We start from the raw sequence: 22,307 nt of genomic DNA, 5'->3' as shown, positions 1-22,307 counted from the left end.
GCTCTCCCTCTTTAATATTGTTTTTTCTCAAATGGCTGCAGTTAATACTTGATAGTAAAATAGAAAGTTGGATGCGCCAGGATTCCTATGGATAGGATGATTTTGGAGGCGGTCGGACTTTCTCTGGATTCGATTTGTCTCTCTCCTCTTTCTTTCTCCCCTTCAATGATATATATATATATATATAGAGAGAGAGAGAGAGAGAGAGAGAGCATCAGAACCCAGCTTCATTGTTGGCTAAGGCCTAAGGGCCTGTGGGTAAGGGAAGCTCAGATGAAAACGAGAGAGAGAGAGAGAGAGATGAGCCGTTTGATCGAGATAGTTCTCTGTATATGATCTTTACTTTTTTGTCCTTTGTGGTAAAATTTGATCTCAATCCTTTAATAGCTGCAGTATAGTATAATTGCGCAAAGCGCACGTGCCTCTCTTTGCTTACGTCCCCTTTTAGTATCTCGAGGGAACACCACCACGGAACCAAGATACCGGTGTGATCACCTTCCGACGCCCGTGGTGTGACATGCGACTAATAATCGACCAGCGTACTCGCACCAATCTATGCTCCAACTAAAAGGGGAGGTAACTTTTCAAGGTGACCGGATCTGTTCTCAAACATACCAGCAACCTGTTTAAATTGCATGGCCTTAATGAGTGTGACAACAAAACAGCGTTTTCAGCAGCCACAATCCATCAAATTATCTCGCTGGCATCTTCGTAAATATGAACAAGACCCAGGGCAACTTCCAGGAGATTTGGCACCCCCGGCCATGGATACATCCAAACGCCAAGGGTGGTTCTATATACACCCCCCCTATTGCTAAGGACACCCCCAAAAACCAAAAAAAAATACCCAAACTAACCTTTAGTGTAATTACCATATTGCCCTTGAAATTTTCTCATACACCCCCCTTCCTCCTCCTCCGTTTCGTTTTGAAAAGAAAAAAAAAAAAAACACCCCTCAAACCCCCCTTAAACCCCTCAATCCATTTACATCGTTTAGGCGATCTTTGAAGGAGATTTAAGCCCCATTCGAAGCATGGACAAGCAACTAGTGATTTGGGACGAAGAATCGGCCGCAAAGGTACGTGTTCCACCTTGTTTCGAAATTTTTTTTTTTCACGGTTCGTGCTCCGTTCGACACTGGATCGCCGAACAAAAGGCTTCTGTTCGGCTGAACAGTGCCGAACAGAAGCCTTCTGTTCGGCTGCACAGTGCCGAACAGAAGCCTTCTGTTCGGCAACCCTCAACCGAACAGATCTGTTCGGCTGCACAGTGCCGAACAGAAGGCTTCTGTCCGGCACTGTTCAGCCGAACAGAAGCCTTTTGTTCGGCGATCCAGTGCCGAACGGAGCACGAACCGTGAAAAAAAAAAATTTCGGAAGAAGCCGGCGAGGTGGTTCCGGGAGAAGCCGGCGAGGTGGTCGGAGATCGGGAGAATGCCGGCGACGAGAGGGAGAAGGGGGAACGGGGGGGTTTTGGGCGTTGGCGAGGTGTTTTGGAGGGGAAGAGCGGGGTGGGGGGGGGTTGGGGGGTGTAGAGAGCAATTTAGGTGAGGGGGTGGGGAGGGTGGGGGGTAATTTAGGAATTTTTAATTTTTTAGGGGTGTCCTTAGCAAATGGGGGGGTGTAGAGAGTATTTAATTTTTTTTTTTAATTTTTGGGGGGTGTCCTGAGCAATAGGGGGGGTGTATATAGAATTCCCCAAACGCCAACGGTCAATCAAGGCACGGAATTTTTTCAAATGACGAAAACAACCCTTTTAAATTTCACCGGAAAAACAACCCTTTCAAAATATCAAGCAGGTCTAAAATAACTAGAAGACCAACGTCCTATCCCGAAATTGCTTAAATTAGTGGCAGTATCGTAAAAAACAATAACTCTGGGGCATGTTATTAAATTTGCTTTCTTTAATATGTCGCTGATCAAATCTACTCAGAAAAGTTCCCATCACTCGGGCCCCAGACCACTCTCTCCCTTTCGGTCCCTCTCCATTTGTTTTTGGTTTTTTTTTTAGAACTTCATCACACGCCAAGCTTTAGCAGACGCAAGAATGAAATAAAGCGCGAGAGGTAGAGAGTGACCGTTGAGTGGATACATCGTTTCCCATCTCTCTATTTGTTTCTCTCCACTCTTTTTCCCTATCTTCTTTTTGGTTTCTTTGAGAAGCTTCTCTCTTCCTCTTCTTCTCCCTTCTTGATCCCTCGCTGCCGAAGTTTGGGGACGAGAAGAAAGAAATGAGGAGCTCCCTGGAAGCCTCGGACGTCTCCGAATTGGCGCTTGGAGCGTTTTCCGATTGGTGGACGGAGATCAATGAGTCGCCGCAGTGGCAGCACGGGGTGTTCTACTTCCTCTGCGCTGCCTATGCCCTCGTCTCCGCCGTCGCTCTGGTCTAATCTCTCTCTCTCTCTCTCTCTCTCCCCCCATCTTTATATCTATTTATGCGTTAGGATTCGATTCTTTACTGTTATTGTGGCTTGATCTGTTTCTTGATCAGAAATCTAAGGAATCGAGAGAGCTCGCCTTTTATCTCCCATCTTCTTAGTTATGAGGGGTTAGCCAACTGTTAATTCACTGTTAACATGACAAATTTGTGATCTTTGATGCTGATATACATACTGTCGAAATGCTTTATTTTGTTGGGGAGAGAAGGAAGTTCTGTTGAATTCTCAAGGGTCTGATTATTTTGTGTATATGTTTGTGTACAAAAACTATGTCTTTCAAGTTTCGACTTTCATAATCGTCTATTAGTGTATGATTGATGAAAAGACATACTGAAATTTTCTTATATCTTCATTGGATATGCCTATACCATCTAAATCAATATCCAATCACCCAGTCCTCAATTGCTGCGACTACTATGCCCTCGAAGATTATTTCCTTCTTATTTAAGGTAACAATTGTCTTTTAGCCTTCGTATTCAAGGTTCCTGGCTCTTTCAACTGAAAACATGGTGTCCCAGCATCAATCCCAAATCATGCTTAATATTTTCAATATATCTGTCTGTCCTCTCATTTTTTTGAGCCTAATTAACCGATGCAGTAGTGTCTACTGAGTCTACTGATAAAGAGTGGAGTGAAACTGGCCATTTGATTGATTAGTTTAGCATTGTAGAGAAAAAGTGGGATGAAATAGTTTGGTCTGCATTTTTTTTATTATAGTTGCTGGGTGTGCTAGTAGATGAAGCTATCTAGGAGAGATCAGCAGCTTAAGAAATAGGTGTGAAAATTCGCTTGGGGTTGTATAGATCATCACCTTCGTAGTTGGTATTTCCTATGACCTACCCACATATTGTGGAAATGATGAGGTCAATGAAATTTTAAATGATGAACCTTGGTTTCTTGAAGAAACTTTAAAAGATTAATCCATTTTTAGTAAATGCGGATACCAAGTGTTAAAGAGGATGATATATCGACAGTTATCATGTCTCATTAACACAATTCAGTTTATATGAAGTTTCTGTACATTGTGGAGCTGTAGGCAAGTTTGACATCACAAAGAATGCAAAATATCTGTGCAAACTCCTGTTTCTCTATTACATGAAACAATATCTAAGATATAACAAATATGATCTTTCTCTTAATCTGAAGAGTTTTTAGAGGCCAAGTTTCTTTTGAATATGAAATGAATTAAGAATCCAATCAAAGCCTCAAGATTTGATAAATTGCAGGTACTGAAAATACTTCTGTAGTTGTGGGATATTTCAAATTATAATGCATTTACAAATTATAATACATTTATGTATGTCTTAGTTTGATTTTATTTCGTCCATTTGAGTGTTTAGTTCAATTATTTATTCATTTTAGATGCATAATCTCTTAACGATATGGAAAAAGCCTTTTTTTGCTGAATTTGTTTTGGGTGGAATATTGGATTTATGACGTCTTTATGCTCTGTAGATCCAACTTATCCGGATACAACTGCGAGTGCCTGATTTTGTTTGGACAACTCAGAAGGTTTTCCATCTTATGAATGTCATTGTAAATGGAGGTGATTTTGGCATCTTGATCCCTTTCTCTTCCTCTATGGCCCCCCTCCTCTCCCTCTTTTTCTTTTCTTTGCAATGCAGTTACTAATCATGGGTTTTTGTTTCAGTACGTGCGGTTGTCTTTGGATTTCACTCACAAGTTTTTCTTTTCAAACCTAAAGTAAGTATGTGGTCTCCAAGTTTGTTTCACTGCTGACAATTGTTATCTGTAATCATTTCACAAAGTTTGGTTGAAGACAAAGAATATCTTTGCTTACAGAAGTGGCCAAGTTTACTATAGTAGTAGTTGAAATATATGTGTATGTGTGCATGTCTATATATTTATATATTGACGGTCAATTTAAATAATATCTATTTTTGACTGCTTGATGCATAGGCTAGAGGATCTCCAAATCATAATGGAAGAAAGGCATTGTTGTATCAATTTATATGAATCAAGGTAATATTCAAAATTGTTCTACCAAGTATGGTATTAAACTAATGAGTCATACTATGAAACTTTGGGAGTGGCTGGTTGAGCACAGATTGAGGTGTGATACAAAAATATCAGAGAATAATTTGGTTTAATACCAAAGTTGACTATGAAAGCTATTTTTCTCCTAGAAGGTTAATGCAAAAATATAGAGAAAAGAGACAAGATCTTCATATGGTTTTTATTGATTTATGGACAGTATATGATAGAATCCTTAGAGAAGTCTTATGGTGGGTGGGTATTAGAAAAGAAAATTTTTTTTGTTAGTTATATTAATGTGATTAAGGACATGTATAATGGAGCGATTACTAGTATATAAGAACTACTGGTAGTAATACTAGTGAGTTTCCAATCATGATAGATTTACACCAAAGATTTGCTCTAAGTGTTTACCTTTTTGTGCTAGTTCTGGATGAGTTTGCTAGGCATATTCAGGATGATATTTCTTGGTGCATGTTATTTGTTCATGATATACTCTTAGTGATGAAACCAAGATTGGAGTTAATCATAAGTTGTAATAATGAAGGAGTAAGTTGGAAACTAAAGATTTTAGGCTGAGGAGGATCAAGACAGAATACATATAATTATGGTACACCATACTGTACCGGACGGTATGAAGCATACCGTATCGTACTGGTTTCATACCAATACATAGTATGTACCGACACTTACTATGCTGAACCAGCCTTCATACTGAACGTACCACAGTGACAAGGTGGCACCGGTACGGGGCGTGATATCGATAAGGTATACCATGCAAGGAATGTAATTTTAGTAAAATTAAAAATAGAGATGGTGGATAGAAAATTAAGGATTATGAAGTTGCTAACAATGATAATTTTTGGTATTTAAAATCGATTATTTATAAAGGAAGATCGAAGAGGATGCTATCAATAGGATTAAAGTAGGGTGGATAAATTGAAGAAGCATAACTGAATATTATGTGATAGTAGAATAATTATTAAGTTGAAGAAAAAATTTTATAGGACAACCATACAACTAGCTATGCTTTATTGTACATAATATTCGATAGTTAGAAAATAATGTGTACAAGATGAGTATGGTGGAAATGAGAATGTTGAGATGGATCTATGGTAATACAAAAAGAGATAGAATAAGATCAGAAAAAGGTAGAGGTAGCACGAATTAGGGACAAATTAAGAGAAGAATGACTTTGATGGTTTGGATATGTACATCAGCCAAGGGATGCACTTGTATGAAAGTTATTTGATGCATGTAGAAGGAAAGAGGGGTAGAGGTGGATTGAAAATCATATGGGATGAAGTCGTAAGGAAGGACTTGATATCGCTATATTTTTTGGAAAGTATGATCCTAAACAAAGCGGAATAAAAAAGGATTCATGTTGTTGACCCTAACTAGTTTGGGATTAAGGCTTAGTTGAGTTGAGTATTTATAAGTAGTAGATCACATCCACTGACTCGGATCATCAATGTTAGACCCCCATCTTTCAATTTTTGTTGATCGGATATGACTTGGAATTCGGTTGATTAGATCCTAGTTCACTAGCGAGCAATATTTTGCATGGAGAATTGCATCCTTTTCAATATTTTTCTTTTCACTTTGTTGATACATTTGAGGAGCTTTAGATAAGTATAAACATACATACAAATATTATAAATGGAGAGATTTTTAGATATTACCTTGTAGGATTTGGTAAACGAATACCTAACAAAGGAGTTATGTTGCCATTATAGAAAATCTATAGACTATCGAATAGCATGTGGAACAACATGATCACTTGTGGAGTAAGATCAACTAGTCCAGGATCACTGCAAACAAGCACCATAATTTACTCGATATGCAAGAACAATAAAATTGGGAAGAATAAATTTGGAGGAAGAAACTAAAATAAGTTTTTAATGAAAAACTCAAAACAAAGGAGCTACTACACCTACGTTCCACTGTCTTCTCATATGCATCAACTCTCTTCTCTCTCTAAAGACCCAAGATATTGGCCACATCGAAAGGATGCCACTTCTTCAACATGACCTTCTTTATAAGGACATAATTTTGGATCTTGAGCTTTCTATAGTTTAACAAAATAAATAAACTATTAGAAAATCTAGGATTCTTAACTATTCCTATTTTAAGTAGAAAAGCAAGTCTAAATGAGAAGGCAACTAATTGCAATCCTAATATAGTTAGGGCTTAACAATGCTTGCCAACACTCCCCCTCATTGCAAAGTCAATGCTTATGACTCCATGCGAGCTGCCTCAGCGAGCAACTCCTTGTTGGCCCATTCCCTCCGATTTTTGTGCCGAAGTCAACAACTTCAACACTCCCCTTCAACATTGAATCTGTAGTCATCAGGTAGAGATTTCATCAAACATCTAATTGAAACCAACAAATGTCCAGCAACGATATCTTCCAATCATGGCCGGGGAACCGTTCTAAATCGGATGGTTCGGGGCGTACCAAGCCATATCAGCGGCGGATCGAGACGGTTCCGACAACCGAAACGAAAGCCGTCAACGAAGGGGGAGAAGGAGAATGAGAGGAAAAGAGAGAGAGAGAGCGTGCGGGGGAGAGAGAGAGAGGGAGAGGGAGAGGAAGGAAGAGACGGGGAGGTGGAGGCCGGCGAACCGCGTGGAGGCCGGCGGAGGAGGGGCTCCACCCCAGGTCTCCTATTGTATTCAAAATAGGGGGTCCGGCGGGGCCCTTTTTTATTTTGCAACTTGTACATGAAGTCGGCAAATCGCTCGTCGACTTCACTTAAAAGTCGTGAAATGAAAAGGGAGCCTCCTCCGAGACCCCTGTTTCGAAGAAAGTAGGGGACTCGGGGTGGAGCCCCTCCACACGGATCGCCGACCTCCGCCGGCCCTTCGCTGGCCTAACATTGGCCTTTGCCACCCTCCTTTCTCCCTCTTTCTCTCCCTTTTCTCTCTTTTTTCTCTCTCCCATTCTCTCTCTCCTCTACCTCTTCTACTATGTTGGCATGAGGCTGGCACGAAACAGTACGGAGGTGTACCAACCTGTGCTGCCAAGCAACCGGTTCGAGCCCCGGTTTCCGCATAGCAGACCATTTTTCCAATCGTAGTTTAAAATAATACTTGCACCTGCAAATTTTAGTGGCCACCTTTGCATGTACTAGCAATGATGAGCATGCATCTGATTGTATGCCATGCACGTCTATGGCCTTGAACCAATTTGGTCCGTACATACCTGCATATCCTCATCATTGTGCCATATACAAAATGGCACCTTGCACTCATAGAATCTATGTGTGCTCACACAGTCTTATGTCTCTCATCATCATGCCACGTCCATAATTTATTTTCTGCAGGTGCAGCTCCATGTATCTGCATAGAGCTAGCTCTCTCTAAACATAGGGTCGGTTCTCATATTTTGTGCTCCATTAAGATTGTGACTGGTGGTGCATCATGGACAGCATTTTTTGACTCTTCCTGTTCAAAACTAACAGGCTCTTCAATCACAATCTCTTCCAAATCTGATAATTGATATAATATCCACATGATTAGGCTCCTATCCAGATTTTCTTCTGGATTTTATTGAATCTTGAGCTGATCAACCTTGTCATGTTCAGGAATTTTTTCTAAACTTGATCCAGCCTATAACTGATCAAGCTCCCCATGCTTCAAATCTTCATCTTTGAACTAGTCCTTCACTTCATCTGAGTCTTTCGGGAAGTTTGGAATCAAAACCCACCCTTTAAGCAAATTTTGTTTGAGAATACTCTAATGTCTCACCTTGCTATATCTTGAGTGGACAACACAAGAATATTCTATGTTTTCTTCGGCATCCTGGATTTGAAGATAACTCTCTCTACTCATTGTAGATTTGAGCTTCCAGATCACCTTCTTAGATTTCAAAATCCATTTTCTTCTCATGATCTCATTATTAGGAGTATCCATTGGCATCGTCTCTAACTTTTTGAAGATACATGACAAATCTTGTCCGATCAAATATGATGTAACCATAGACCTCCAAATTGGATAGTGGGTGTTTAAATTACGGAGTGGGTAACTAGTAGCAAAAACAACCATGTTGATATTGGTGAAGTCGGTTATCATAGTTCGAATATCGAATCACAGTAGAGTTTACATGTTTGCACTTGCACAGTGAATTACAGAAGCTCCAGGACCATGTCAAACAATAAGCTTCAAAACCACCAACAATCAAGTTGCTGCTCTAAAACTTGTGCTCTGAACAAATCCAATTGAACATGTACATTGCTCGATAATATGAAAAATGACATATCAATTCATTATCTAATTTCTCGTCAAAAAACCTTTTAATGTATGATCATAGTGAATTTGAGAGAGAGAGAGGGAGTGGTACTAATATGCACAGATGTAGGTGGTATAATTTGTTTAACTTTTATAAACTGATACTCATTTACTTCATAATTATAACATATTTTGAAGATTTGTCACCTAATATAAATGCATGTAGTTGTACCTTTGTGCCTGATAGTGGACATGTTTCGTTACTACAATATCACAACACTAGCTTTCAATTTTATTGTCAACTACTGGTAAATGCTTTATGATGTCAAAATTTAATAACTCTTTTTCTTTATGGTAGTAATAAGTTATATTCCACAATTTAGAAGTGAAAAGTATGTAAGCAAATGGCAATGAACCTTTTATATATAGATATATTTTAAAATTGATGAATCCCTACTTTGAAGTAGCAAACATAATAAAATAGAACTCTTTAGTACACTTTTGTTTATTAATAAAAGATACCTATATATTCTGAGGAAAAAACTCTAAATAAAACAAATTAACTTTTCATTTTGACTTGACATCAGATGTCCCCACTCAACTTCAAACTTTCATTAACTTTCCAACATCAAAATATTTCTCCAATTTATTTCTTTGGTTGCCACTGCCCACCTCCAGGCTTTTAGCAATTAAAAAAAAAGACAAAAACTTATTTTCTTGGGCATAGATATCTTTAAAGAAAAATTAAAAATTCTTTTCTTCTTCTCATCCATTGTTTTAATGACTTTTGCAGTGATCCTCCATTCAATAACATTTTCTTATATTAACAACTGTGATTTGCATTCTTCTAAATTTTCAACCTTATGCTCTTTTATTTCCCCTTATAAATTTGATTTTCCTGATGTTTCTCACTAAATCTTAGTGTCAAAGTGTCTTATCTTCTTCACTATGCTCCACTTGCTTTTGTTCATCAGTGTTTTTAATCTTTCTATATTTTCATCCACCTTGCCATGCTAATGAGCATTATAGCCTCATCTCATCTATTCTTTCTTTGCTTTATGAATCCCACTTCATCTTTGGTAGCCCTCTATTTGCAAAATCCTCCAAAATTTAGGGTGTTCGAATCTCTTGTCATAACTTCCATCCTACTTTTCCACTGTCAAAACATACTGCTACCTGTCTACCACCATGTTGAATCCAACCCCGTCCCCCCCTTCCTGGCACCTTTTGAACTTTCAACTTGGACCCTAATTTAATGGCATTGTAGTTGCACCAAGACTTCAGTTAAGGATGGCACATACTCCATGCTCATATCACAGAATAGAATGATGATGATCTTGAGGTTAATGTATAACTAGACAGAAATATCTAAATTAAGGAAGGTAAGGGTGATTTGATCATGTCAGATAACAGCCATCATGAGTTCTGACAAGATGACAGGATACCTGAACTAATCTATTAGGAAGTAATAAGAGACGGTTTTTGGAAATCTCTACCTAATTATGAATCTGCATCATGATTCAGTTGGCTTAGTCAAGTGCTGCAGCACTGCTGTTTTGCTTTTGTTAATCAGTGAAGAATGAATTCAGAGAAATAATTTTGTGATATATGGTTGCCTGTGTTAGGATATAAATGCGAAAAATTATTAATTGCATGGACTGAGACTGTTCTCGTATATACAATGGCTTGATAGTTATGCTGGCTTAGCCATGGCCAGGAACTGATGTAGTTACTCTTTTGTTGATCTGCAAGTAATATTTCCTTCAAATACAATAAATTTTATGGTTTCCATTAGGACATTCTAATGCATCAATTTTTTTTGTTTATTCATTTTTTAATTGGTGTCTTTTCATGATAGGAATTCATTCATGGATTTTATTCTATGAAAGCTAGGATGATTAATTGGTTTCTCTTCATGATAGGAATTCTTTTATGTATTTTATTCTATGAAAGCTAGGATGATTAATTGGTTTCTCTTCATGATAGGAATTCTTTCATGTATTTTATTTGTGGTGCAAAATCTTGTATAATTGATTGCAATAATTAATTATTTTCTTGTACCAGGTATTCACTTTAGCACTATTAGACCTTCCTGGGTTATTATTTTTCTCTACATACACGCTGCTTGTTCTATTCTGGGCAGAGATATATCACCAGGCAAGTTTGATGGGTAGTTCTTGCTTGTATGCATGAATATGTGTTTCCTCTTATAATGTCTAACCTGCCATTTTATATCACTCTTGCTTTTCTTTTGATTGCTAGGCCAGGAGTCTTCCGACAGACAAGCTAAGGACTGTTTACATCTCTATCAATAGTGTGATTTATATTATTCAGGTGTGTGTTTTGTCAAATAAATATCCTCTCCATGCATGAAATTTTTCAAAGTGAGTACTGCTAGTCTTCTATTAAGGGATTTATATATCTGTGATCTAATACAATATGGTAGACTGTAATATACAGTATTACAAGATGAACACGAGGTGATACATATCTTTGGATGATTGATCTGCGTATATCCATAATCATTTTAAGAGCTAGAATACAATTGTAGAGCTTCTAGGAGAAAAACATATGAAGGCTGTAGATGATTTATTTCAGATCCTCTCAAAGGCTTCAAACTCTGAATAAGATGCATCAAGATAACTTCCTAGTTCATTTTTTTTTCAGTAGAATATGGACCATGCTTTCAAATGCTGGCTCATGCCATGACAATATTGGTAGCCAGCAACGGTCAGCATGGCAGCTATTAATTTTCTAGTTAAAAAGAGCTTTCTAAATCCCTTTTTGTTTCTGCTTGTGTAGGGAATGGGATGTGTGCCAGTATTGCAGAGCATCGTACATGCCATTTGGGCTACTGGTTGGTGTGCCCTGCGCCACTGGCACTTAAATCCTTAGTGTGTATAATCCTAATAAAATACTAAAAGTCTCAATTAATGACTCAAGACAATGAAATTTTACATAATTCTTTTTTTACGATTTTCTTTGCAGCAATTCCATTGTAGTATTGGTCTTATATGATATAGGACCAAAGTCAGTGAAGTAATTTATACGTGTGTTGACTTTGTGCTGTAAGGGAAGTCAGCAACATCTGTTAAGGTGAAATCAAAGAGGGAGACTGACCAAGTAATTGATGGGACTGCAGGCTGGTGCTGCTTCTTAGAGTTGTTTTATGTGTAACACAATAAGCATTCTTTTATAGAAAAGTTAACCTCTGGTTGTGAGGAAGATATCAATTCGCAATTATTCTTCGGAATATGAAATCATTTCCTAAATTATAAATTAAATCAAATCAGAATTCTATTGCAAATTAGTAGATTTATCTATTTTGTTTACTTCAATGTTATCAGTTGTTCATTTTCTTGATTTTCATTAAAAAATACAGTTTAAGGAAATAACTCTACACTTTGGCTTTCCATAACATTAAATAATCTTTCTATTTTCAAGAAAAAAATATAGAGGGGCATATAAAAATTTCCTATGCAACTTGCATGAGCAAGTCTAGAGCTTTTAAAAGCCAGTTTTCATTTGTCATCACTACAAATAATTTATTTTCACACCATGCAATCTGTAGTGCTTTATAACCCATGTGGACTGTATCACAAAATGTTTGTTGTATGTGGCAAGATTTTTGACAGCAACTCTCAAGGAATTCTAATAAGGACGATTAAAATATTTTTTTGGTGAGAAAGTTTATAAAACAAACTTTATTGCAGAAAAATAGTTAAGAATCCTTATGTTACATTAAGATAGTAACAGAAATTTGAACAGAAGCATAAAAAATCCAGAGATAATTTTGTGAGTGGATCTGCAAAAAATTATCCATGAAGATCTTAACTGGGAATAGCTGGTAAGAGGTATATAATAAAGAAGTAAATTTCTGTCAAGAGGGTGGAAAGTAAAAAAGGTAGGCAAGTGTAGTGGTCTTCCATGTGTCACAAAAAGGTTATAGACAGATGGTGCTGTAAAGCTATTGAAGAACTTCCATCGACACAACACTAGTTATAATGGTGGCAGTATGGCCCGCTGTTTTTTTCTGAACTGCAGGAAATATTTACAGTCATTTGTGCTCCCTGTGCAGTTTTATCTTCAGTTCTGACACACCAAGTATAAATTACTCATGCATACTGATACGCCTGCCTGTGCTCCCTGTGCTGCTTCTATTGAACCAGCATTATGCCAGTTTCTTATTTTAATAAGTTTTTCACTGAAAAAAAAAATTACATTTAGGTAGCCCACTGTTCAAATGAATTGGCATGTTGTTTGGCATGAAACTACCATATGCTTGTTGGGTTCCACTAGTATCCCATATCAACTTTTCATTTCCGACAGAAGCTTCATTTGCAACTGCTCTTCTTATGCTAGGTTGACGGGAAGGGGATTACATAATTATGTAGGTAAACTATGACATAATCATGCTATGTGAGCCAAAAGTTTGGCTCCTAGAAATGTTTAAACATTCGCCAAAAATGTCTTACTTTGTTGGGAACTAATATGGTACTTGCTTTGGTTACATGTTAGTATGATACTACTTAAGTTGATAATCTATAATGCATTTGTTGAAACAGAACAATTTTTAATCATTAAGTGGTTCTTTTAGCTCTTATATGCAACCTAAGGCCTAATGGTAGCTACTTCCTGGCAAATAAGTGCTTTTTGCTGACCACTTTGGCAGATTGATAATTCTCTACTGGTCACAAGTAATTTGTTGCTCTAAGTCATGTAGTGCCTTTTTGCACTTTAATGGAAATCACTTTCTGTCAGGTTGGTATATGGACATACCTCTGGATAAATGACAATATTGTTGTGGAGTTAATTGGAAAGATCTTCATAGTAGGTATATTATGATTTCTCTCTCAATCTGACTTGGTTGAATATTAACCGTCTTGATATGCTTGTGTTTATGGTTATGTCTTTTGCAATTTCAGTGGTATCATTCTTAGCTGCACTTGGATTCTTGGTATATGGAGGAAGGTAAACTTGTTTGTGTCAGTTTCTTGTTTTGCCTAGATATTTTGTCTTCTGCAGCCTTTTTTCATGATCATATCTGAATCTGTTCATAGGCTATTTTTCATGCTGAGGCGTTTCCCCATTGAATCAAAAGGGAGAAGAAAGAAGCTTCATGAGGTAGGATCTTCTCTTATAAGTTAATGAGGGAAGTTAGTTAAAGACTTTATAAAGAAATCTAAATGCTGGATAAAAGGATGAACCAGATATTGATCATGTTTCTTCACGTGGTATCTATATCTATATTTCTATCTGTTCATCCATCTCTTTAGATGCACACATACATGTGCACCTACATATATACACACAGAAAGAGGGAGAGAATACTACCAGCGGGATTGGAGCCCAAATCTTTTCAGTGCAAATAAATCGACTATCTGAATTGAAAATCCACAGTGCCCAGTTCTGAGCCTTTTTTTTAAATTGTCTAGAAAACCAAAAAAAAATCAGATGTTTTGGTGGCTGCACCCTATGCATCAAACAAATACAAGATGAGTATATTAATTTGATTGATTTTTTAGAAGAAGCCAACCCTGTTAAACTTATGTTCATACATCTTTTAATGTGTAGTATTCCCTGTCATAAATTTTATTCTAGCCCTACTGATACCATCTATTTCATGTCATTCAATGCATAGATATGAGACTTGCAAGACATGTTGTAGGTCATGATCATTGTTGTGGGTCCTCTATTTAGTTAGCCCATCAGGGCTTGAAGGTTCCGAGTCATCTCTCTCTGTCTCTCCCTCTCTCTTTCTCTCTCTTCATATATAAACACATATGGGCTCTAATTTTTCTAGGCATGAGCAACTTAGTTGTATCTTGTGCCAGCACTCATAGTGGACCATACAAATTGATGATTCTCACCTTTTATTTAGTTATATGAATCCTAAAAGACATTTAGATCAAAATTCAATTGCCTGGGCTAGTTCTCAATGATAGATGAATGAAACTTTTTATTCTATTGTTGGGAAATAAATCATTTAATCATCATATATAATAATTCTCAGAGAAACTGTCTTCGGATTTTTCATGTTTCAGTTCATTGTGAAGGATATGGTTTATCAACTTGCATGCAAACATACACACTCTTAAATAGTTGCAAAAATGATATAAACAAATAAAAGGAAACAAGTATATAAAATACTTGTAGCCATAATTTGCAAATGTAGCCACTTGACTAAGCAATTACTCTTTTTTTTCTCATTTTTGCAGAGGTAAATGGATTCTTTTATTTTTATATATCATCTATAATGTATATATTGTCAATCTCTCTCTTATACTGATAAATTTTATGTGTACAAAAAATACCAGGGCCTCATAAGAATTTCTGCTTGGTTGCATGGTGCAGAGTGCATTTAATTTTTATTTAGGCAATTTACGAACATTGCATTCCTTTTGAAAAAATAATGCCTGCTCATTCCTTGTTTCCCTAGTAGAATCTTGTATAAGTTTTGATTGTAATGTTGAGTGTCTCCATGCGTAGACCTTTTCTGTAGGAGTACATGATTTTATGAGTGTGCTGGCCGCTGCAGAAGCAGGGGTTGGAATGAAAATTTCCATGTTATTGCGCCTCTGAACATGGTATTAAAATTATATTTTAGAGCATATTGTGTGTGTATGTGTGGATAAACAAATGACTTAGGATCTAATAGAACTCTTATAGAACTCAACATGTTCAGAAAATTCTTCATAAATATAATTCGACAACCTCATAGCAGTGCCATAACCATCCAAACAATTTGTTTTTGGTTCTTGTTTATGAATGAAAGTTATTGATTTAAAACACTCCATAGACACATTTAAAAAAAATAAATCATGGATTTAGAAAAGGATATAACTTTTCGATACCATAAATTGCATGATGGCTATGAGAGACATTGATCTTCATCTAGCATCAATATCATGGTATGTCGTACTGGCCCGAACCGGATGGTGTACTGGTATGCCAAAAAAACTCCGTATTGTACTGTACTAACACTATACTAGTGCGACACCAGTACGGGTCTGGTACCGAGATTGCGAATTTTGATCGATATTATTCCAAAAGAGACATAATGAAGCCATGATTAATCCCTTTTCATTTCACACTATGTTTTTCTGCTTACCATTAATTTTCAAGAACATACTGGTTTCCCTTAATAATAAAATGATTTGACTTCCCATTAGCAATAATAATGCTCAATTATTAAATATTATGTCTTCGTCATTCTTTTATTATTATTTTGACCGGATTGTAGACTATAATTCAGTAATTAGTCAAGCTCAAATGTGTTACTTATTGGAATTCAGATAGTTAGATTAAGTGAATTGACGCAACATCTAAATATTTATCCTTGTAGAGCTTTAGAATACAGATCTTTCCCTCTGACGTCCCTTTCCTTTTTGTTCTTTCTGATCCTTTTTCTTCTTTGAATCAGTTTTCATAAGCATCAATAAATAATAATTTCTTTGTTCTGTGTTCTAGAAAGTATTTTAGGTAACTACTGAGTATTTTGATTATAATTTCATATTTTGGAGTGCACTGCAGGTCGGATCTGTTACAGCAATATGCTTCACCTGCTTCCTCATAAGATGCTTTGTGGTAAGTATTCAAGTATTAAATGCACTTTGCTGTTTCAAAGTTATAGTGATGTTTAGTATAAATTATAAAATGTCACCTTCCATAGAATGAGAGCAACATGTTGCGTGCCTATTTTGATAGCATAATATTGCATGTTGATGTATATTCTCTTATGGAAAAGATTTTATTTTTTTACAAAATTAAAAATAATAATTCATAGAAAGAATACACTATTGTGGTTTAGTCATGCTCTTGGTACCGGAGAGCTCTTGTTTTTATGATCTTATTTTCACATGCTCTTGGAAGGGGGAAAAGAAGGAAAAGGATATGCATTTATATTGTTCAGTTTGAGCCTACTAGTTTGAATGAAATCATTAGTCACATGGTATGCTTTATCTTAAAATACTTATAATTATATTTTTTTTTTATTTTTTATGATAGATAATCCTAAAATGATGTTCCCCTCAAATGTGTCTTAGAACTCCTACAAGTGGTCATGTTTATTAGAGTGCATTTATCTGAGTATCATCATATAATAACATTACTCAAAAAGAATATTATCATGAGTATCAAGCGTGACATGTTTCCATAACAAAATACGTTCAAAACCAAAACTGACTAGATCAAAACATGTATGATGGATCAACAACATGCATTATTATTTTGATGTCCAATTGGTTTACACCAAGAATAGGTTTCAAGGCATGGTCTGCTATGCCAGTATCGGGCACTGGACCGGCTGCCCGACAACACGGGTCGGTATGGGCCCGTGTCGTGCTGTGCCGGGCCTATACTGACACAGTATAGAAGGCGGGGGAGAGGGCGAATGGGAGAGAGAAAAAGAGAGAAAGGGGGAGAGGGAGGCCGGCGAAGGCTGACGCTCGGGTAGGAGGCGGAGGCTACGACTGGGTCCCCTATTTCGTTTGATTTCACTTAAAATTGCGAAATTTTTTAGCGGCCGGACCCCTATGTAGAACGAAACATGGGACCTGGCCACGACCTCCGCCTTCTGCTTGGGCGCCGGTTGCCGCCAGCCCTCCGCAAGCCTCCACGACCCTCCGTCGGCCTTCCCCCTTCTCCCTCTCTCTCCCTCCCCCTTTCGCTCTTTTTCTCTCTTTCCTTCTCCTTCTCCCCCTCCGGCAATAAATTTTGTTTTCGTTGCCGGAACTGACCCCGGGATGGCTCGGTACGACTGGAACTTCCCGGTTCGAGACGGTTCCGCCGACCCTGTTTCAAAAGTTAATAATGTGATTAAATTGAAAGAAATCTACTGGAATATTGTTTGATAGAATAAAATATGAAGATGAGGCTGTAGTTGCAATGACCAACCAAGAAATGCTCTAAAACCACCATGTTTTTGTATGCTGCCTTTGTTTTACAAAAGGATGGTAAGTTGGATGAGTGCCAATTTATTGGCAATAAAATGGGGTAGATTGCCATGGTCAAATACAGAAGGATGACATTGGTAGATGTATATTCCATGATTGTGGCATGCTTATGACATTTTGTGAAGTTTCTGTAGTGTGTTCATTACCCATTTTCTAGTTTTAGTTTTGGCACTTGTGCAATGACTTGAAATAGAGCATATAATAAATAGTAAGTTGAGCTGTGGCAAATGTAGCGAGGATCAAGTTAAATGGGTATTGAAATCTTGGTAAAGACTAGCTGGTGGCAAAATTATTTTCAAATCTCAGATAGTTTGATCATGTATGATGAGACTGAGTGCTAGATCCGAGGGTGCTTGCATAATGCTTCAAGGATCTAGATCTTTGATGATGGAAAGACTGAGAAACATAGATGGGAGTGCTAAACATGGTTTTCTTTTTTGATAAGAATTATATCTTGAACATTACTGAGGAAGTCTAGGTATCCAAAAGAATCTGCCATGTGATACTTTGGGCATGTTTGGTTGGGGTGAGGTTGGCAGCCCAAAGATTGCTTCCGGTGGAAGCATGGACTTTAGGTTGCTTGGTTCACCAAAGTGGTCTTGAAGTCAACTTCCCACAGAAGTCCCACTTTGCCACATCACAACTAAAAGGTGACTTCAGCAACTTTGGAAGGGGAGTGTCTGAAGCCCAAAGTGGACAGACTTCAACTTCTGCCACATCTATGAAAGCAAACATGCCCTTCAAGAAATCAGACACAGGATCATGTTTGTGCTATATAGATGTTTGCAGATGTGTATGAATGTACTAAACTATTAGTTAGATTAGTTGCTCCATGATTTGATGAAAGCGGCATCATCTTTTTTTAAAAGTTATGTTATACCTAAACAGCTTTTGTAAAGTTTTGACACGGAGTGGGGATGGCATCATGATTTGCTATGTTGAAGTGTGTCATGGAGTATCCATTAACCAAGTTTCTACACCTCAAGGAAACCAAAACTTGAATTGTTTAAGGAAAATAGTTTTTGAACTTGACAGGAACAAATGACAAAGATTATAGTTTTGTCAACTAGGATGATTAGTGGAGAAGGAAAGAAAGAGAAGCTTGGTAGTGGTAAAGATGGTGGGCAAAATTATCTGCAAATCCCTGAGATAGTTTGGGCATGCATGATGAGACTTATAGCCAAACTTAGTGAGTGTTTGCTTTTTTCTTAAAGGATCTAGATTCTGGACGGAGGCTGAATAGACGAAACAAATGGACTTATTTTTCCAGGATAATGGTATTTTAGGTTCCACGGATCCATTTGTTGTGATAGGGTGAGATATATTCTTTTTGTTAAGAAGGATTACTTACACAACCTATTAATTAACAATTTTGTGCCCAACATTTTCATAGAAATTGACAATTTAGGGCATGTTTGGCACGTTTGCCAGTTTATGATTTTTATTTTTGTTTTTTCAAAACTACATAAACAAGGCAAAAACCATGTTCGGTGCTTAGATTTTTTTTTTTTTGATGTTTTTAAAAACTATGAGCCAAGTTTTTAAGATAGTGAAAACCAGATTCCTGGTTTTCACATTTTATGAAAAGGGAAACCATCCATCATTTCTGCTTTTAGCCCCCTAATTGAGACACGGCTTCCTCCCAAGGACCTGATCTTATCTTTCTTCTTTGCTCACAACCCCATCTACCTCTGATCACCTCTGCCACTAGCCTGATCTGCCTTTGCCATAGTCTTCCTCCTCTGCAACCTCTCCTTATCTTGTTCTTCTTCTCATCCTCTTGTCCTCCACCAACGAGCTCGCCATTTTCTTTTTCTTGTTTTCCATCTCTTCCTCTTCTCCTCCCGCCTTTCTTCCCTCCCAACTAGCTCGATTTGGAAGGATTTGGTCCAGCTCTACTTCCTCCTATCCTTTTATTCTCCTCATTTTCTTTTTTCTCCTTCCCTTCCTCCCTGCACAGCTCACCACCAGCATCATCGTTGGAACCACTGTCGCTTTGTGCACCTCCTCTTCTCTCCCTTCTCTTCCTCCCCTCGCACCCGATCACCAGCACCATCACTAGAACCACCACTATTGCATGTAGCGCTTCTCCTCCTCTTCCTCCCTGCAAAACCATCATCACTACCTAAACCTCCCTTTTCTCCTCCCCTTCTCCTCGTTATGTTACTCCCTTCATCGCTCACCACCAACATTATTGCCATCACCACCAAGGTTTTAAATCCTACGGGATGGGGACATCTTGGTTTTCCTATAGAACGAGATGTCTCACATCTCATCCTATCTTGGTGACCATCCCGATCGAGCATCCTGGTACTTGCTTGGGACATCCTTTTATATATATATATAAACCTGATGTGACCATCACATGATGGAATCCCGTGAGGCTAGGTAAACAAAGATGGATGGCAGGATCATACTAAACTACTCAACTTACTTCAAAGACCACTTTAAAACTATTAAACTCGAGGGGTACTAAGTGAAATTGACTATAAGTTGAGGAGGTGTCTAAATACTTCTCCTTATAATTAATAGTTATGCATGTAACTTTCAGACTTAGGTAAACTTTGTATCTCTGATGGGTATTTGTAGCAGCTATCCAAGATCTTGTCTAAATAGGAAGGAACAATCCTACATTCCTTGTCATAATTTGGTATTATACAACTAACTCGCTCGGACACCTCGCTCAAACACCTACTTCCAGATTAGATGGACGTTACCCCCCTACCCCCTCGGGGGGATATCCATATGTAGGTCATTGCAGTAAAATTTTCTGTGAGCTACTTGTTGACCACTCTTGCTTCCATTCACTGCATTAATCATTTACTTATTCTATCGTATATCCATTTCCTATTTGTAGGTTGGGTTTTCCGCGTTTGATCCTGATGCATCTCTTGAGGTTTTGGATCACCCAATTTTGGACCTCATCTATTACACGGTAAGTTTATATAGTCTTTTAGCTGACAGAACTGCTTACATCTGATGTTGTAACACATTAAAATTTGTATTGAACAGCTGGCTGAGATCCTTCCTTCAGCACTTGTTCTATACATCCTCCGCAAACTTCCTCGTAAACGAGTGTCAGCACAATACCACCCTATCCAGTAATGTCATTGAACATCTGCAACAAGGATGTTAGATCTATCGAACTGTTCGTGGCATGGTTGGACTGGTGGGAGCTTAGATGAAAGACTAGATTTGGTGTTAAGGCTTTCTGCCATGACTTTCTTTTGTGACTTCCAATGTGTTGTTTTATGGTGTAGGTACTAACAAGCCCTCATAGTAACATTAGTTAGGAAATGTGGTGTTGGAAATAGCAAACCATTTTAGAATAGAATGGTTTGATTTGTTTTAATAGATGACATATATCCAATCATGGAGTAGTACTTGTCAGGAAGTATAGTGCTGAAAATGATTGTTCAATTTTAGTTTAGTTAGTTCCAGTGATACGAGTAATTTTATGTGCTACGTAGAGAGGTTGGCTTAATGTCGTCATTTTCTTGTTTCATTGGCTCAAAAATACCACATGGAGGAGTGCTGAGAGCCTCTCCCTCACGTTAGATGGAGAGAGGAGGGGCACATATCTATAGCTACCATTTGTTTATGTTCTCTTTTCTCTAGAATTGTAAGATTTTTACTAATATAAATATTAAACTCTTATAGCAGTTATTGAAAAAAAAAAGTGTCATTAAAGATAATTTTCAGTCACGTTTCTTAATCTATGTTTTTAAAAGTAAAATAGAATTTTATACAATGGACCCTAAGTCACTTTGCTAGATCAACTATGCTCTCTAATTTTAACTTACACAAGTACTGAAATACCATCTTTAGTGTACCTACCGACCTAGAAAAGATTTTTCTAGGCAAATAATTAAGGTCGTCAAAGGCAAATTGCTTTGTACCGTGACATTTTTTTTTCTTTTTAAGGTTTCTTTTTCCTTTGTGTTGGGCGGCTGGGGGTTGTTTAAGCTTGAATCCATCTCAGTGGCATTTGCTTTAATTTTTAAAAGACCATTTAGAAGGTTCAAACACTGCACCCAGCGTATTGTTTTGTTTTACCTTTTTTTTTCTTGGACAGCTAGAAAAAATGCATTTTTTTAGATCAGGTTTAGGATTTATTTGTTTACTTCATCATGTTTTTGGATAGAATCAAGTCAAAAACAATTCATAAACAAACCATAAAATTTTATGCATAAGTTGATTACATTGTTATATTTTAGCCATCATTTACGAAAACAATAATTAAACATGTAGGCTTTGTTGGCACCACATTTGGCACAAGATTAATTGACAATCACATATAATACATACTAATAATCAAGGTTCGCCGTACCGGTCGGTACCGGTCGGTACCGAGCGTACCATACCCGTACCGATGGGTTCCGGTATCGGTACAACAATGTCGGTACAGTCGGTACCGAGCGTACGGTACCGTACCGACACTCGGTACGCCTATACTAGTGCGGCACCGGTACGGGGTTCGGTACCGGTACGGCGAACCTTGCTAATAATTAACTATTTAAAAGTTATAATTCAAAACCAAATTAGTTTCTTAAACTCAGGGAGTGCTGTGACAGTAAAAGTTTTAATAGTTTTGGATCGAATCATGTCACTTGGTGATTCGTAACCAATCATATAAGGTGTCTTTTTCCTTAATCCAAGACTTGGAGCGTGTTAATGTTGAGCTAATTCTA

The 22,307-nt window shown here is 37.5% G+C and overlaps 1 protein-coding gene across 1 annotated transcript; it reads left to right on the top strand.

Annotated features, from left to right (window-relative positions):
* Window positions 1–1,996: 1,996 nt before the first annotated feature.
* Window positions 1,997–21,056, top strand: LOC103717139 (tobamovirus multiplication protein 1-like). Its single transcript, XM_008805415.6, has 11 exons — window positions 1,997–2,383; window positions 3,893–3,983; window positions 4,089–4,141; window positions 10,727–10,819; window positions 10,925–10,996; window positions 13,424–13,496; window positions 13,588–13,633; window positions 13,723–13,786; window positions 16,196–16,249; window positions 20,474–20,551; window positions 20,629–21,056. Exons 1-11 carry the CDS (start codon window positions 2,231–2,233, stop codon window positions 20,719–20,721), a joined length of 870 nt encoding a protein of 289 aa, XP_008803637.4. The 5' UTR covers window positions 1,997–2,230; the 3' UTR covers window positions 20,722–21,056.
* The last annotated feature ends 1,251 nt before the right edge of the window (window positions 21,057–22,307 follow it).

Source organism: Phoenix dactylifera, chromosome 9 (assembly GCF_051530095.1).
Source record: "Phoenix dactylifera cultivar Ajwa chromosome 9, Ajwa_hap1_PhDact_Kaust_v1.1, whole genome shotgun sequence".
NCBI lineage: Eukaryota > Viridiplantae > Streptophyta > Magnoliopsida > Arecales > Arecaceae > Phoenix > Phoenix dactylifera.
Note: the sequence above shows the minus strand (reverse complement) of the source record. Positions and strands in the feature narration are given on the sequence as shown.